Consider the following 17,327-nt stretch of genomic DNA (forward strand, 5'->3'; position numbering starts at 1 on the left):
GTCTGTCTGTCTGTCTGTCTGTCTGTCTGTCTGTCTGTCTGTCTGTCTATCTATTTGTTTTATATATACTGTATATTTTAACTGATAGTGAAAATGAAAAGAAATTATTGAAATATAATATTATTAATATAATTATTAGTAGTAGTAGTAGTAGTATCTATCCATCTGTCTGTCAGCATTTTACTGCCTGTATGTTTCAGTTCATAACAGTTTCATTAATTTTTTAATTTTTTCATAAAACATTTGTTTCACATATAAACCATGTATTTCAACTGATAACAGAAAGGAAACAAAAATGTTATGTATTACTATTATGTGATGCAGATACACTATTTTACTTATTGAAGATATTATGGATTTGATTAAGTATTTGATTGGAAAATTAAATGTATTACCCTGTTAAATTTAATATAATTTAATGTAGGCTATTTAATAGTAAGGTAACAGTCAACCAATTAACTCAACTTTTTACTCTAGCGTTTTTACATAATTTTTCACTTAAAAATGTACAGTGTATCTTTCTTTCAAAAATAGTCGTACCTTTCCTTTTTTTTTTTTTACATTTACTGTACATGTAACAGCATCTATGACTGGTAACAGCATAATGTGTCATACACTTTAATACTGTAAAGTGTTAGAAAAACTCATTACAATAACGCAGAAGGCTACAGCACAGAAGTCCATTAGAGAATGACAAATGCTTCACTCCGTCTGATTATGATGATATTCCTGTGTTCCGGCCCCGTTCCCGTACAGGACAGGGGAGTTTGGGGCGGAGACCTGTGTTTGTACTGCTCTTGTGAGCCACCGATCTGCCTCATCGCTTTAGAGATACCCATCAGGAGGCAGTATATCTCCGGCGCAGTGTGTGTGGCGAGCTGGAGCTACGCGGAGCACCTTTGTCTCTCTCTCAGAGCTTCACTTTAACAGGGCGCGGGGTTCGAGTTGCTGAGACGGAGGGGAATCGCTTTGAAGAAGTGGATCTGGACGGGTTTAATAGGCTACACCCTCTCTCTCTCTCTCTCTCTCTCTCGCTCTCTCTAGAACTACTACAAAGGGAGTGGACGGAGAGAGTTCCGCTGCGTAAACCGACACCGACCATCGCTCGCTCGCTCGCTCTCCTAGGCGTCAAGAAAGAAAGCATGGAGAAAACACAAGGAGCTGAGTCTTTCTTTGGAAAATGTGGGATTTGTTAGCCTCGTTTTGAAATGGTGCTTTTGTAAGACCAAGCGCGCTGTGTGCGTTTGCATGCGTTTTTGGACGCGCTGTTACGCACTAACTCGCCAGGGTAAGTTTGACGCCTCCAATACAAATGCAACTGAATTATTGCGGTGTTCTGTTATTCCAGTGTTTAGTTCTGTTATAAATTGACGTCACAACGTAACATAATTTGTGTGTTTGTGTTTTTATGCGTTTATTGTAAAAGCGTTGGGGGTGGAAAGGATATTTGATACCGTCATTAAGTCAGTCAGTCAGTCAGTCGGCGGAGCTCCAACTGTTGCCGTATTGTTTCGATAAGTTTAAAATCCTAACAAAAGAGGATTGGCATTGCTGACACAGTTATGTGTCACTTTGGCGAATGCAACTTGGCGCAAACGCAGTGCAGGTTTTAATTGCACACATATCGCGACGTGCAAACACATAGAACACTAAAATCTTCAAGTGCCACATTGAGTGAGTGAATAACGCTGACTGTTTATTGTGTGTGCAATGGGATTTATATATTTGAAGCACAACATCAGCACTTTTTTCTTAGTGCAATTGCATCGTTCCTGCCACGTTCACAGGACAATAAAACGATTATCTCTGAGGGAATATTGACTGAAAATGAATGTCTATAAAGTGACAAATGTGATGAGCTATTGAAATTATACGTGAGAGTGATGTTGAAAATCACACGCTCATGCTGGAGCTCGACCACCAGCAGATGTGTTGGTGCTGTGACAAGCAGAGCGCGTTTTCCTCGTTCTTTTCTTGCGACTGGTCGTCTATAATAAAGTAAGTGCGCACTGCATACTGGAGATTACAGTAATTACAGCATGGAGTGGACACTGGTGTTTATAGGCTGGGCGCTCAAAATGGTCAAAGGGACAGTTAACCTAAAAATAATAAAAAATAATGTTTTTATTGTCTCACCTTCTTGTTCTAAGCAAGGCTTACTTTCTACTGTGGGACACGAAATGAGACATTTTTGGAGAATGTCTTAATCACTGTTTTCCATGCATTGACAATAAATAGTGACTGAAGATGTCAAATCTGAAGTATGATGTAAAGTTGCTTTAAAAGTGGTATGATATCTTAAGTATTCTTAAGATTTACAGTAGCAGTTCTGTGGCTAGAGATAGAAGTTTAAGTTGTTATTCAGTGATCTTCCACTCTATTGATCTGTTAACAGCAAGTTGGTAAGTGGAGAATCGGACCAGACATACAGTAGATTAGCTGTCTTGTGTACTTGTACTTGTGCACCAGGATGGATGTAAGAACTTTTTAAAACTTAAAATCTGGCCCGTTGGTCAGATAAAGCTATTGTTTTGTTCAGAGGACTCTGAAAGGACAACTTCTGTGATACTTTTTGGTGTTCTTTTGGATGCCTGACACCTTCATTCACCATTCATTGTTATTGCATGGACCAATCATCTGTAGAGGTTTGGACTGATTGTGAGTAAATGATTATTCGAGTGAATTTTTTAGATTTTGCGAGGGATCATATATTGTAAATATATGCAGAGCCGATCCTGCCTATACGCAAAGTACGCATGTTGCATAGGGCCCCCGAAAGACCATAAATCTCTCAAAGATGATTTAATTTAATCCTTGAATGTATTTCTAATGAAACATGAATGTTCCTTTAATGCGGTGCATTGTTGCACTTTCTATCATGTAACGTCGTATACAGTCTCCATGCCGTTTTTGCTCGAAACTAAAAAACGAGTTAAAAACACACCAAGCTGTGGTTTCCCAAGTGCTTTCCGTGTGCGCGATTCGAAACACGGACACATATAGGCTACTCTGCACTTTCTGTCAAAATGCTTGTCTTGGTGAGTTTTCACTAAACGCAGTCAGTTATGTCTTAAGTGAACATAAACAGTTTGAAAAGTATCCTAATCGATCGAATGCTAGTCATTATATTAGATCTGTGCATTCTGTGACAGCATCCTATAAACCTGCTGCTGTCTGTCATCATCTGTTAATAAAACAACAAAAGAAAAGGAGAGAATTATTCACTGCTCTTCACTGAATATTGCTCATAACTTTGTTATGAATCAGTTTATGTTTAATGTATATGGTGAAGTCTATGCAGTGCTTTATTTGTACATTTGATTACTTTAATCAGTTTCTGTGTAGTAGGCTATTATAGGCTAAACTCTATTTGTATTTCTTTTTCTGTTGTATTTGCCCTATTGTTTGTAATTTTCTTCCTTTTTTGTATGACTGACTTTTTAAAACTCACTGTTGTTTGTTGACAGTGAAACTGCTCTGAAAGAATAGATTAAGAGGTTGGGGAGGATTTTGGGGCCCCAACAAAGTTTTGCTTCGGGCCCCCAGAAGTCTAGTATCTGCACTTAATATATGTTCCAAATCATGTCTTAATAAAAACCCTAAAATGACAAAAAGCAGGTTGAAAACGGTGTATGTGAATGGGATTTTAAAGCTTGTGTGTGTGTGTGTGTGTGTGTGTGTGTGTGTGTGAAATAGTAAGGCCAGTATGTATCATCACATCCAAGAACAATCGATGGTCCATTATAATGTAGTGATTCATGCACTGTCTGTAAGCATAGAGGAGACTGGAAGCCTCTAACAAAGCTCTTTATTATTGTGATGTGGGGCTGTCATACGCTCTCATCATTGTCTGTTACTGAACAGTGGAGGGAGAAGAGAGCGGTAACTGTATAATTGTGCTCCATTCATGTTTATTCCAGCCTGTCCTGGACAGCATTCCCGCATTAAATGCAATTGGCAGGGAATAGCTTGCTGGGGACCCATACACGGTCGCCCCTTCAGCCCAGATGTTCCTCAAACCTATTGAGAGTCAAATTGGGCTCCTGGAGGGAAGATCTTCTCATTGTTGTGCCACAATGGACTCACATCCTTCCTTAGTCAATAGTGCCTAAAACTCAATCACACACACACACACACACACACAGATTCCCATACAAGGTTTAGCACATTACCATGAGGGATTCACAAAGCTGTTGCTAGTCTGATCATCCAGTGTTTAAGCTGAAATGTTGAAAACCAACTTTTGAAATCAAGACTCTTTAAAGAGAGATCAATTAATGTAAAAATGTTCTTCGTGGGGAAACATCTACATTAACTTGTTTGATTCAGCACAAAGAAACTGGATAAAAATGCTGGTTCTCAAATGTAAGAATTAAAGGCTCGAATCAGGTAGAAAAATGTATTTTCAGCTGCATATGTTCACTTTTATAGTGTTTTATTCCAAAATAAGTGCTGTCCTTGAGCGTAAAAGCTTTTTGACTAGATCCAAGCTGCAGTTTGACATTTTATGCAACTGTAAAGCTACATTCATGTTAAAATGTCAGGTATAAACCATTCATATTAATTGGATCATTGGAACCGCGCTCATAATTCCCAGTTAAAAAATGCACTATAATGTCAACATGTGCACAGAGCAATCAGAAATACCTGTACGGAATTCGAAAGACATCGCTATCAACCCCTGCAGGAGCTCATATCACATGAATTAATGATTGTATTACATCCCTGGCATCACGAAGCAAATGTTCTGGCCTTGGCTCTTGGTTTTGCGGACACGGTTGCACAATTAGCGCATGCATCTAACCAATGTGATGCGTCCCTGAACCGCTTCTATGCCGAATGAATAGAAATCAATTGGCGAGTGTGAAGCCTCATCTTGAGTAACACCTTCTGTCCTCTGGATTATTGTAAAGTTGTTCCCTATTCAAGCCCGTACAAGGGTTGTTTGTCCCTCTTTCTCTGCTGTGTGTATCGACGGTGACCCCTTAAACTAAAACCCTCATTACTCTCTGCCTCTAGTTAGTCTCTCTCTTTCCTGACTTCCACCTGTAGTAGTAATGAGCGCAATGCTACTCCAAGAGCGTGCGGGTCTCGGGAGAGACGTGTAGAAGTGGAGGGAGGTCATGCAGTCAAGGCGAGTCCGTGATCTGGAGTGGACGCAGGCGGATGGCTTGTCTGCTGAGACGGATGAGTGAAAACAGCAGGGGCTGGGGATGGACAGGGGTGATGTTTAGATAAGGGGATGGGGAAGAGTGTTTTAAGAGCTGCGCTGCAAATAAAGAAGAGATTGCATGTGTGTGTGGATGGAAGGGCAGCTTGTGTGCATTTGTGTTAAGGGTAGTGCTTTTTCCCATCATCCCCAGTGGGTTTACGCATATTGGAATGATGTGATGCTGCTTGCATGTGTGTGTGTGTGTGTGTGTGTGTGTGTGTGTGTGTGCTATGCAGTGCTTTATTTGTACATTTGATTACTTTAATCAGTTTCTGTGTAGTAGGCTATTATAGGCTAAACTCTATTTGTATTTCTTTTTCTGTTGTATTTGCCCTATTGTTTGTAATTTTCTTCCTTTTTTGTATGACTGACTTTTTAAAACTCACTGTTGTTTGTTGACAGTGAAACTGCTCTGAAAGAATAGATTAAGAGGTTGGGGAGGATTTTGGGGCCCCAACAAAGTTTTGCTTCGGGCCCCCAGAAGTCTAGTATCTGCACTTAATATATGTTCCAAATCATGTCTTAATAAAAACCCTAAAATGACAAAAAGCAGGTTGAAAACGGTGTATGTGAATGGGATTTTAAAGCTTGTGTGTGTGTGTGTGTGTGTGTGTGTGTGTGTGTGTGTGTGAAATAGTAAGGCCAGTATGTATCATCACATCCAAGAACAATCGATGGTCCATTATAATGTAGTGATTCATGCACTGTCTGTAAGCATAGAGGAGACTGGAAGCCTCTAACAAAGCTCTTTATTATTGTGATGTGGGGCTGTCATACGCTCTCATCATTGTCTGTTACTGAACAGTGGAGGGAGAAGAGAGCGGTAACTGTATAATTGTGCTCCATTCATGTTTATTCCAGCCTGTCCTGGACAGCATTCCCGCATTAAATGCAATTGGCAGGGAATAGCTTGCTGGGGACCCATACACGGTCGCCCCTTCAGCCCAGATGTTCCTCAAACCTATTGAGAGTCAAATTGGGCTCCTGGAGGGAAGATCTTCTCATTGTTGTGCCACAATGGACTCACATCCTTCCTTAGTCAATAGTGCCTAAAACTCAATCACACACACACACACACACACACAGATTCCCATACAAGGTTTAGCACATTACCATGAGGGATTCACAAAGCTGTTGCTAGTCTGATCATCCAGTGTTTAAGCTGAAATGTTGAAAACCAACTTTTGAAATCAAGACTCTTTAAAGAGAGATCAATTAATGTAAAAATGTTCTTCGTGGGGAAACATCTACATTAACTTGTTTGATTCAGCACAAAGAAACTGGATAAAAATGCTGGTTCTCAAATGTAAGAATTAAAGGCTCGAATCAGGTAGAAAAATGTATTTTCAGCTGCATATGTTCACTTTTATAGTGTTTTATTCCAAAATAAGTGCTGTCCTTGAGCGTAAAAGCTTTTTGACTAGATCCAAGCTGCAGTTTGACATTTTATGCAACTGTAAAGCTACATTCATGTTAAAATGTCAGGTATAAACCATTCATATTAATTGGATCATTGGAACCGCGCTCATAATTCCCAGTTAAAAAATGCACTATAATGTCAACATGTGCACAGAGCAATCAGAAATACCTGTACGGAATTCGAAAGACATCGCTATCAACCCCTGCAGGAGCTCATATCACATGAATTAATGATTGTATTACATCCCTGGCATCACGAAGCAAATGTTCTGGCCTTGGCTCTTGGTTTTGCGGACACGGTTGCACAATTAGCGCATGCATCTAACCAATGTGATGCGTCCCTGAACCGCTTCTATGCCGAATGAATAGAAATCAATTGGCGAGTGTGAAGCCTCATCTTGAGTAACACCTTCTGTCCTCTGGATTATTGTAAAGTTGTTCCCTATTCAAGCCCGTACAAGGGTTGTTTGTCCCTCTTTCTCTGCTGTGTGTATCGACGGTGACCCCTTAAACTAAAACCCTCATTACTCTCTGCCTCTAGTTAGTCTCTCTCTTTCCTGACTTCCACCTGTAGTAGTAATGAGCGCAATGCTACTCCAAGAGCGTGCGGGTCTCGGGAGAGACGTGTAGAAGTGGAGGGAGGTCATGCAGTCAAGGCGAGTCCGTGATCTGGAGTGGACGCAGGCGGATGGCTTGTCTGCTGAGACGGATGAGTGAAAACAGCAGGGGCTGGGGATGGACAGGGGTGATGTTTAGATAAGGGGATGGGGAAGAGTGTTTTAAGAGCTGCGCTGCAAATAAAGAAGAGATTGCATGTGTGTGTGGATGGAAGGGCAGCTTGTGTGCATTTGTGTTAAGGGTAGTGCTTTTTCCCATCATCCCCAGTGGGTTTACGCATATTGGAATGATGTGATGCTGCTTGCATGTGTGTGTGTGTGTGTGTGTGTGTGTGTGTGTGTGTGTGTGTGTGTGCAGCTGTGGGCCAGAGGTGGAGAAACACATCCGCACAGAGCTGTGAAAGTTATACAGACTTATACAAGTCGAAAGTTAAGCACATTTAAAGGGATAGTTCAGCCAAAAATGTCAAATCTGTTATCATTTACTCATTTGTGTCATTTCAAACCTCTAAAACCTTCTTTCTGTTACTTTAGCATTATTTATATTTCTATTTTAGTATTCAGATTTTTTTTTCAGTTTTCTTTTTTATTTTAGTTTGAGTAATTTTGTTTTGTGCTATTTTCATTTTTACTATTTTTTGAAGTATTTCTATATCTGTCATTTAATGTCAGTTAGTTGCCAAGACAAAATTTCAAATTAATACTTTAATATTTATAAATAAATCATCACGTAATTTTTTTGTCATTTTTTATAATTTAAGTATTTATATATCTTTATTTTTTATTTATTCTTTCGTTACACTTTTCGTTTTAGTGTCTTTAGTACTTCAACTTATTTTATTTCAGTTAGTTGCAAAGGCAAAATAACATTTTCATCCAATATTTATATATCTTTTTTTATTTCAGCTTTATTATAATTACCGAAAACTATTTTTAATAGTTTTAGTTTTAGTTAACAAAACTGCTGCAGACCTGAAAATAAGTGTTTTGTATCCATTAGGGATGGTAAGATTCACCGATTCGCATTGGCGCATCTGCATACAAGTTAACGATGCGATGCATCGATTTAAAAAAGTGTGCATCGGATACAAGTTGAAATTTGTATCATGATACATAATTTCTAACATATTTGCATTGGTAAAAACTATGTATTTATATATAATTCTTAGTAGATGCGGTATACTTTTATGTAGATTGATTTCTCCTCTCTAAACTGTTTCTCAAGCGTTTTCTCTCATCACCACCACTGCTGCTACACGAATATGACGTACCACAACAATACGACAGAGGCATTAGAAGTCAGAAGGCGCTTAAGTTCATTTATGATTTGCTGTCTGTCTGAGCCAAAGAAATAAAAGCAAACTATCTGTGCCATATTGAATTGCATAGCATAATTTTTTTTCCCATTGCATTGTATTGCATTGAATCGCATTGAGTTGAATCGAATCGAAATCGGATCACACCGCTTCCTAATAGGGGTGAATTGTATTGCAATGCATGGGTAGCTGCTCCATATGTATCTTTAATATATCATATCCTTGGCTATACATCGAGATGCGTATCACATTGGCCTCAGTTGTGGAGATGCACGTCCCTAGTATCCATACAATGAAAGATATTTGAGAGACCGTTGTCTGTACAATGAAAGTCAATGGGGTCCAAAACAACACTGGACCTCACTGACTTTCATTGTACAGACTACACTATTTCAGTTATCTTTCTAAGTCTTCATACAGGTTTGGACCAATATTTGAATGAGTAAATGATGACAGAATTAAATTTTTTGTCAACTGTCCCTTTAAAATGCATTCAGTGTAGCTCATTAGGCCACGAATGCCGTTTTCGGTAGCGTTCCCTCACCTCGTTTTGCTTCCTCCACCCCGGGGCTCGTTTTCCTGGTCCTGAGATGGATCCATCAGGCCAGTTTTGCGTGTCTTTTACGAGCTGCATATGGAGGCCTCGCAGAGGAGAAAGGTGGAGTTTGCTAGCAAATGACCAGTATCGACCATCTGCTATTTTAGTGTCCTTCCCTGCAGGCTCTGCCAGTGATTTTTTCAAGCTGTGCATTTGTTGTATATGTATGAGTGCAACTATATGCATTTGCGTGGCTTTTCTTCTAGTCCATCCTAAAATTAGGGTCAGATTTGTGTTTTTCTCCATTCAAAGCTTGGCAGCCACAGGTAGGAGCTGGATTGCATTAAAAGAGCCAGTGAATGATTTCCTTAAGTGCAAGCCATTTCCAAATGTCCTTTTGGAAATTGTGTTTACAGAAGTGTTATTTAGAAGCGCAATCACATGTTTGTGCTTTTGCTCTGAGCAAGTGCAGCCTTTCTCCTCCCTCGTTGCTCTTTTCCGTCCCTCGCTCTCTTCTCCTCGCGTCTTCCTAACAGATGTTTGTCCTAATGCATCTCGGACTCAAGATTGTTTAATGAGCTCACATCTGGTTTGGGTGCTTCATGTCCCCCTTTGCCTGGAATTAATGGGTGTTTTTTCTCCCCAAAAGCCAAATGTATTTGCTTAAGTGTATTGTTGCACACAATGGAGTTGGAACGGTGAAACCTCAGGCCTATTTGAGGGAGTGTTTGGTACTGATTTCAGCTCAGGCTATATTGTGAACGTTGCCATGTTTAAAGCCCATCAGCAGTGATAAGCGGTTGAGGGGTGTTCAAGCTTTAAGGTTTGTATTATGAGTGGTTCTAGGATTTGAACAAACCTGTAAGCCTAAGAATTAAACGTAAGTGTCTAACTCATCCCACACCATTTGTGCTATACGGATATTAGGGCTGCATGATTAATCAATATAAAACCAACCAAAATCATGATGCGGCTTAGTGTGATTATCAAAGCGGAGGCTGTGATTATAAAACTGTATGTGCTGCGTGTTTCAGACTGAAGTGCAGCACTGTGTCTTACACAAGCAGCTCGATTTGCAGTAAATGCTGCTCCACACAAACTCCATCTCTGAGTTTGAGTCGCTTAAACGTGCACTTGGGAGCACAACATGCACTAACCATCTTCCCATACAAGCACTTATCAACAAAAGAGTTTTTTTTCTTGTGGTTGTCTGTCAAAATAAATGTTCTATGTTTTAACATTTAATAATGAAGAATTTAGGAGAACCATAAATATTAGTATGAATTATGAATTATTTTGTTTTATTTAATTGTATTAGATTTTTATTTAGTAGTAATATTAACGATTATTATTTTATAGCCATATTGATATATATCTAATCACAAACTAGCACATCAAACATTTTAAATCACAGTCACAATTTTAATCTGAAAAAATTGCACTTTGATTTTCCCCCCATATTGTGAAGCTCTAATGGATATGAATGATGTGCCTTGTTGAGATGTGCATTACTTTTTAAAGGGATAGTTTCCCAAAAACTTATTATTTACTCATTCAGTGACATATCAGTGTTTGTTGTGTATATAGTGAAAGTCAGTGGGGTACAATGTTGTTTTGGTCAAGCAATTAGATTAGATGGCTTCGTGACCTTATAAGGGACTAGAAATATCTAGATTTTTTTTTACACTTGACAGTAGGAATCCACATAGCAACACCCTAGCAACCTATCAGAACGTCTTAGCAATTGTAACCTTCAGCCACAAACACAAACGATGCATGTTGCATCGCAGAAGAATGTTTTGGGCAAGTGACACTTTCTTTCAAAAAAGTGGCATACTAACTCGTTTTGGCATTGTTTCGCCTTTTAACATACGTAATGCCTTCCCGTGTGACTTAACGATTGAATCGTTAGCAGCAGGAAACACCAGAGGAACAAACACTCAAGTGCTCCAGCTTTCACACACACAATAAAAGTGGCTGTGTGTTGCCGTCGGGGCAGAAACACAGCCAGAGAAACGGCTCCACAGCTTCCTCTTCCCTCGGGAGAAACGTCCACAAAAAACCTCGGCGCACAGGCCTGGACCACCCCAACACCACTGTCTCCTGGTGCAAGGCAGGTTTCTGTGCCTCTTTCTACAGCTTGATCCCCCCCAGATGTGCAAGACCCGCAGGGTGGAGGAACAATTGTTCTTCCAATGCAGACATTTTTATAAACGATGAAAAGATAGAAATAGCTACAGAGTTTAATTTTCTCAGTTTAACACTGGATCCAAATCTTATAGTTTAAAAAAAACATGTAAAGAAAATGGTGAGGACTATAAAAAATATCTCTTGGTAAACTTCAGACAAATTAGACAATGTCTTCCCACTGATGTAGCTAAGACTTTCACGCATGCTGCAATCCTTTTTCTTTTTCCGTTATTAAACCTCTAAAATCTCTATATAAACAGACTTTAAATATTCTGGACAAAAATCACCACTGTAGGGTTTTGGAGAAATGTAATTTTTTGAGTTTTGATCATTTTAGACTTTTTTTTCATTTATTTGTGTATGGTATATAACATTTTAAATGGTTTGGCCCCTTCTAAACTTTGAGATTTTGTGCATTTTCGCTCTACAGACTCTAAGATCTACTAGATTATCATCTACTAGTGATTGTGTTATTCCTTTTTGTCACTCTGCCTTTGGGTTATCGTCTTTCTCTGTGAAAACTATTACTCATTGAAACACCTTACCAGAAGACATATGGATGTGCACATCTATTGATCTTTTTAAATTAAAACAAAAATCTTATTTAAAGCGGTGGTTCACTGGTTTTTTCCTAGGCTTGATTGTGTTTATGGGGTGCAGTCTAACGAGCTGAATGAGAGAGAGAGAGAGAGAGAGAGATGCAGAGCGAGAGAGAGAGAGAGAAAGAGAGAGAGAGAGAGAGATGTAGAGCGTGTGCAGAGCAGGGAACATGAGGAACAGGATTAAGAACCGCTGCTTTAGAACATTGATTTTGAAACTTGTGAATCCATTAGAATCGTTAGAAGACAGAATCATGATTCATATATGAATAGATTTTTACGGGCACCTCTAGTTCTCTCTTTCTCTTCTCTAAAGCAGCGCAGCATGGCCCCGCCCCCTTTGCTGCCTTTTCCCGAGGGCGGGGTTTATCAGGGTTTGTGATGTCACGAACCCAGGAAGTAACGTGTTGTAGTCCCCACCAGTCGTTTTTGTAGGCTTTAAACTGCCAGAATTTTAAAAGATGATATCTCAGTTCACATTGAACTTTCAGCTTCGTAACTTTGCAGATATTGTTTATGCTCAAACAGCAACTTTACACACTAACTAACGTTAAAAAAGTGAAATCGCAATGAACCTTTAAAATCAACTCAACTCTGTAAACACTGACATGGTTGCGGTTTAACAGGACGCTATTTTTATTGTGTGATTCTGGCTCTGATAGGATGTGCATATATGTGTATTTTTTATTGTACTGTATGTGTTTGCTGTTTTATGTTTTTATGTTAGTGATTACCTGCCAAGGGGCCGCGGATGAAAACTAGCCATTGGCTAAATTTGGTACAATGCATGAAATGCAAACATTTACGTTAAAATTGTACATGGTCCCTTTTCAAATACATTTGAATAAATAAATAAATAATAGCGAGGCTGTTGGAGCATTAGACCCTGGTGTGGTGGTGTGTGCAAACGCTTAGCCCCTCCCCCTCCCCCATGACCTTTAACCCTGGTTCGCTACACACTGCACACCTCCTGCTGCTCTGTCACTCAGAAGAGAGAAACTAGTGCATACAGAGAGGGCAGAGAGCTGATAGAAAATGGCAACAAAGAGAGAGATCAAATGCAAATGCTACTGGGGGAGGATAGTTATGCATCTGCAAAATTCATATTTCAGCCGCACACCCTCAGAAACCACTTCGATCATCATATTCAAGTTGTCTGTGCAGTGGAGGACTCTTAAAGCAATAGTTCAAAATCTGTCATTATTTATTCACCCTCATGTTGTTCCAAACCTGTATGACTTTATTCTTCCATGGAACGGGATGCTTTTATGGTGCTTTTTGTCAAATTGGAGTTTGACAGCCCCAGTCCTTATTCACAGTCACTGCATGGAAAAGAGTGGCCAGGATATTCCTCATAAAGTCATATGTTGTGTTTGGAATGACATGAGGGTGTGTAAATAATGACAGAATTTTCCATGTTTTATTTTTTTCTGCATGAACTGTTCCTTTATTATGATTCCATTCTGTATTTCTTTATTTTTATTTTATTTTTGAATGGTTTATTTATTTGTATTTTAATATTTTATTATTTTTCTAATATTTAATTTTCTCGTTCTAATTTTTCTCGCTCTTTTTCATATTCATGCTTTGGCAATATAGTATGTAAATTACTTAAAATAATATTTTTTTATGTTTTATTTTATTATTCTAATTTGTCTCCCTCTTTTTCATACTGATGCTTTGGCAATATAGTATGTAAATCATTTTAAATTTTATTGTATTTTTTTATATATTTTATTTATGTATTTAATAATAAATGTTATTGTATTTTTATCAGAATTTATATTTTTAGGTGAACTATTCATATGATGTTCACTTAGTCTTTCTTTTATTTCTTTTAATTTTATTTAATTAAATTTTTCAGTGTTTTATTTCGCTTTTCTCTAATATTTATTTTAATGTTTTATTTTATTATTCACATTTTTTTCCCTCTTTTTCAAATTGACTCTTTGGCAATATAGTATGTAAAGCATTTTAAAATTTTAAATTTTATTGTATTTTTTTATATATTTTATTTATGTATTTAATAATAAATGTTATTGTATTTTTATCAGAATTTATATTTTTAGGTGAACTATTCATATGATGTTCACTTAGTCTTTCTTTTATTTCTTTTAATTTTATTTAATTTAATTTTTCAGTGTTTTATTTCGCTTTTCTCTAATATTTATTTTAATGTTTTATTTTATTATTCACATTTTTTTCCCTCTTTTTCAAATTGACTCTTTGGCAAGATAGTATGTAAAGCATTTTAAATGGAAATTGAGAAAGAGAGAGAATTTCTTTCCAGAAGTGGCAAGAGAGAGAGGAAGATAGAGGAGCAAAGCATGGGAGTACCATAAACTCTGAACCTGAGAAACAGAGATAACGGTGAACCAGCAGACAGCAAATACAGCATCAATCTCCTCAGTCACTCCTTCTCTTTCAGCTCCTCTCTCCATCTCTTTTCCCTCCAGTGAGTCTGTTTTTCTCCTGGATCCTCATGCGGAGTGCTCCTGTGTGTTTGTAATAGACCCTTTCCACGTGCTGCCTTCTCTCTTTTCCCTTGCTTTGCTCTCTCTCACCTCTCCAGCACACATGGAACAGTTTATCTAGGAGCTTATTTTTTGCGCCTATTAAGCAAAGTTCCTTCTCACAAAAAAAAAAAAAAAGAAACGGCAGCCGCAGAGAGAAAAACTCTATTTATTATGATTGTATAGCAGCACTGCGAAACAGACGGAGAGCTCGAGAAAGGCAAAGAGAGACAGAAAACCCCCCTGGTAAGCCGTGGCTCCACCACGCATGAGAAAATCAATAAAGCATCCCTTTAAAAGAGGTTGACGGATAATGGAGAAAGACGGGTGGGAGAAACAGACTTTCTGCCCTTTCTCTTTTCGCTCCATCCCACAAATACACCATCCACGCAACAAAACTGCATCACTGCCATTGCTACATCACAAATGCGTGTTTACGCTGCAGGTTCTCTTGTTAATCATAAATGGGAGCATTATAGTTGCAGTGTCAAGAACATCTGTAATTCCTGGAGAGAGTGATCTGTTAGCATTCCCATTCATCTCAATAGCAGTTGCTATAAAAATGTTGATTAGTAAATGGGTTTATATGAAGCCGTATGTTTTTGGGGCATTACTTTTTGAATTGGGCTGCGTTTCCCAGACGTATCACATTCTGAGTTGGTCATAGAGACAAGTAGTCACAATGGTTTCTTCTACAGGGAGACTTACAACACTTTTGGAAAACGTAAGCCCTGCATGTTTTCAGTACATTGTCAAAATTAGGGTTACACAGGATACAAAAAAATATGTTTCGATTTCAGTTATTCTACTTCAAAATTTCATGTTTCATTCAATATGCTGCTTGCCATTTAATTTTAATTATTCGTTTTCAAAAATGCACGAAATTGGAAAACATGATTTTTGAACATTGTTAAGAACGGAGTTATCTGTTTTTGCAAATTAACTCTTCATATATATATGTATATATATATAAATGTATACAGTGGCAACGAATTAAGAATTCATTCCCATGACTTATTTAATAAATATTGTTTATTGGCAATTTTTTTTATTGTACATTATAATGTTGTGATGCTGAAATTGACTGGCTTTTATCATTTAAAAGAATTGATTTTAGATTCTTAGTAATTTGGTTTTAATTTAATCAACCCTCAGATGCCGTATAGACCGCTTTAATTATAATGGATGCGGTCTAGTTTTGTTGCATTGCTTAGCTTGCTTGCAGTGTAGACTGCGTCATTTATTATAATGCGATCTAGTTTTCCCCTCTCACTTGATTATAATATGATCTAGTTTGGTTGCGTTGCATCATGCCACACGCTTAAACATTAACATGTGATATTACCTCTCTATCTGCCCTTCCAGCCTTCTGATGGCGTTATTGAATGTGTGCCGATTTAATTCACACAATCCACACACCCCCTCCTCTCCCTCCGGGAGCTTTTATTTAATTAATAATGCAGGCTTACCATTAAAACACTTGCTGTGTGTGTAGGTGTTTGTCTGACAGAGTGAGTCTCATGGCTGTTGTGCTTGTATTGTTGTGTTAGTGGGGTTCCCCTCGCAGCATTAACGAAGCAGTATTGTGTGTGTGGTTACTAGGGCTGGGTAAAAAATATTGATATCTCGATTTTAATCGATTCTCATTTTTATGGAACGATATCGATTCTTAAATCTCAAGAATCGATTATTCTAGCCTGTTTTCAGTTAATGGATGGAACATTGAAGGGCACCTCCCATCCAATATATCGCGATAAGCATTGTGCTTTGGTACTTTTAATATGAAACAAAGTCTCATATTTCAAATTTTGTCCATTGTATTGCAGTATTTAAACAATAAATGCTGTTTTGGCGCTGTTTAATGTGGAGTGACAGCGCGAGACGCACGTGAACTAATCATCTCCTCTACATTAATACAAGTTTCAGCACAAAATAAACATGACTAAACATCCGAAGGTAAGTTAAAAGAAAGAGTACAGCTTTACAATCCGTATCCTTTCTCATGTAATCTCTCAATCAGTGTTTCAGCCGCGCAAAGACGTCAATATAACGGCTTGTAAACAATGTCACGTAACGTACCTCAGAAAAACATATTCGGTGACCATAAACTCAGTCAGCTAGAAAAATAAACTGTAGATATAACCGCTAAATATATGCACCATATAATATATTCATCATTTTTGCTGTTCTTCAATGTTTAGTAATTTATGTTTGAATAAATCCATCAAGTTTTTGACAGCCACCTTTTAAATGTTTATATTTCAAAAAACAAATTGAAGTAGAAGTAGGTTATTATTATGTAGCTAATTGCAACTTTATTATTTAAAAAACGTCATTAAGTGTAATTTTAGCGGTTGTATATTAGCCTACAGATCAGTCAATTTTAACCTTCAATAGTGCTGGGCGGTATACCGGTTCATACCGAGTACCGGTGTTTATTTTTGTTATGATATGAATTTTTAAAATACCGCAATACCGGTGTATGTCGTTTAAACAACGTTGGGAACGCGACACTGTTTGAAACGGGTCCCTTTTCACTGTTGCACTGTGGCGAGGGAACAGCTGTATGTGTTACTAAGCGTGAACGTTCAGAAACTGAAGCTGTAGAACGTGATGACACAGAAGAACTCTTCCACAATATCCACATTGACCTCCACAAATATCCAGCGCCCGCTGCCATCAGTTCCCACGTCTCACACACACGAGCGACTTTAGCACTAGATTTAGCCACTTTCAGACCCTTTTAGCGGCTTTCTTCCAGAGAATATTCATACTGACAAACCTAGCCTCTTCTCTGGATAAAGCTTAGCTATGGTTCAGCTGGAAGATTTCTCCAGTGCTGTCCCGCGAGCGCGAGGTCTGACTTTCCCGGAGAAGTGTCGCCTCTCTCGGCGTCTGTTCTGTGCAGTGAGCGGCAGAGAAG

At 38.3% G+C, this 17,327-nt stretch overlaps 1 protein-coding gene across 1 annotated transcript in view; it reads left to right on the top strand.

The window, feature by feature from the left end:
* Positions 1 to 843: 843 nt before the first annotated feature.
* LOC107557380 (semaphorin-4C-like) overlaps positions 844 to 17,327 on the top strand; it is a 77,849-nt gene continuing 61,365 nt past the window's right edge. The window contains exon 1 of the mRNA XM_016240785.1: positions 844 to 1,287. Within this exon, the coding sequence (XP_016096271.1) occupies positions 1,249 to 1,287 (39 nt within the window). The 5' untranslated portion in view covers positions 844 to 1,248. The remainder of the gene's footprint in view (positions 1,288 to 17,327) is intronic.

This window comes from Sinocyclocheilus grahami, unplaced genomic scaffold (genome assembly GCF_001515645.1).
Source record: "Sinocyclocheilus grahami isolate Dianchi unplaced genomic scaffold, SAMN03320097.WGS_v1.1 scaffold600.1, whole genome shotgun sequence".
Taxonomy (NCBI): Eukaryota; Metazoa; Chordata; class Actinopteri; order Cypriniformes; family Cyprinidae; genus Sinocyclocheilus; species Sinocyclocheilus grahami.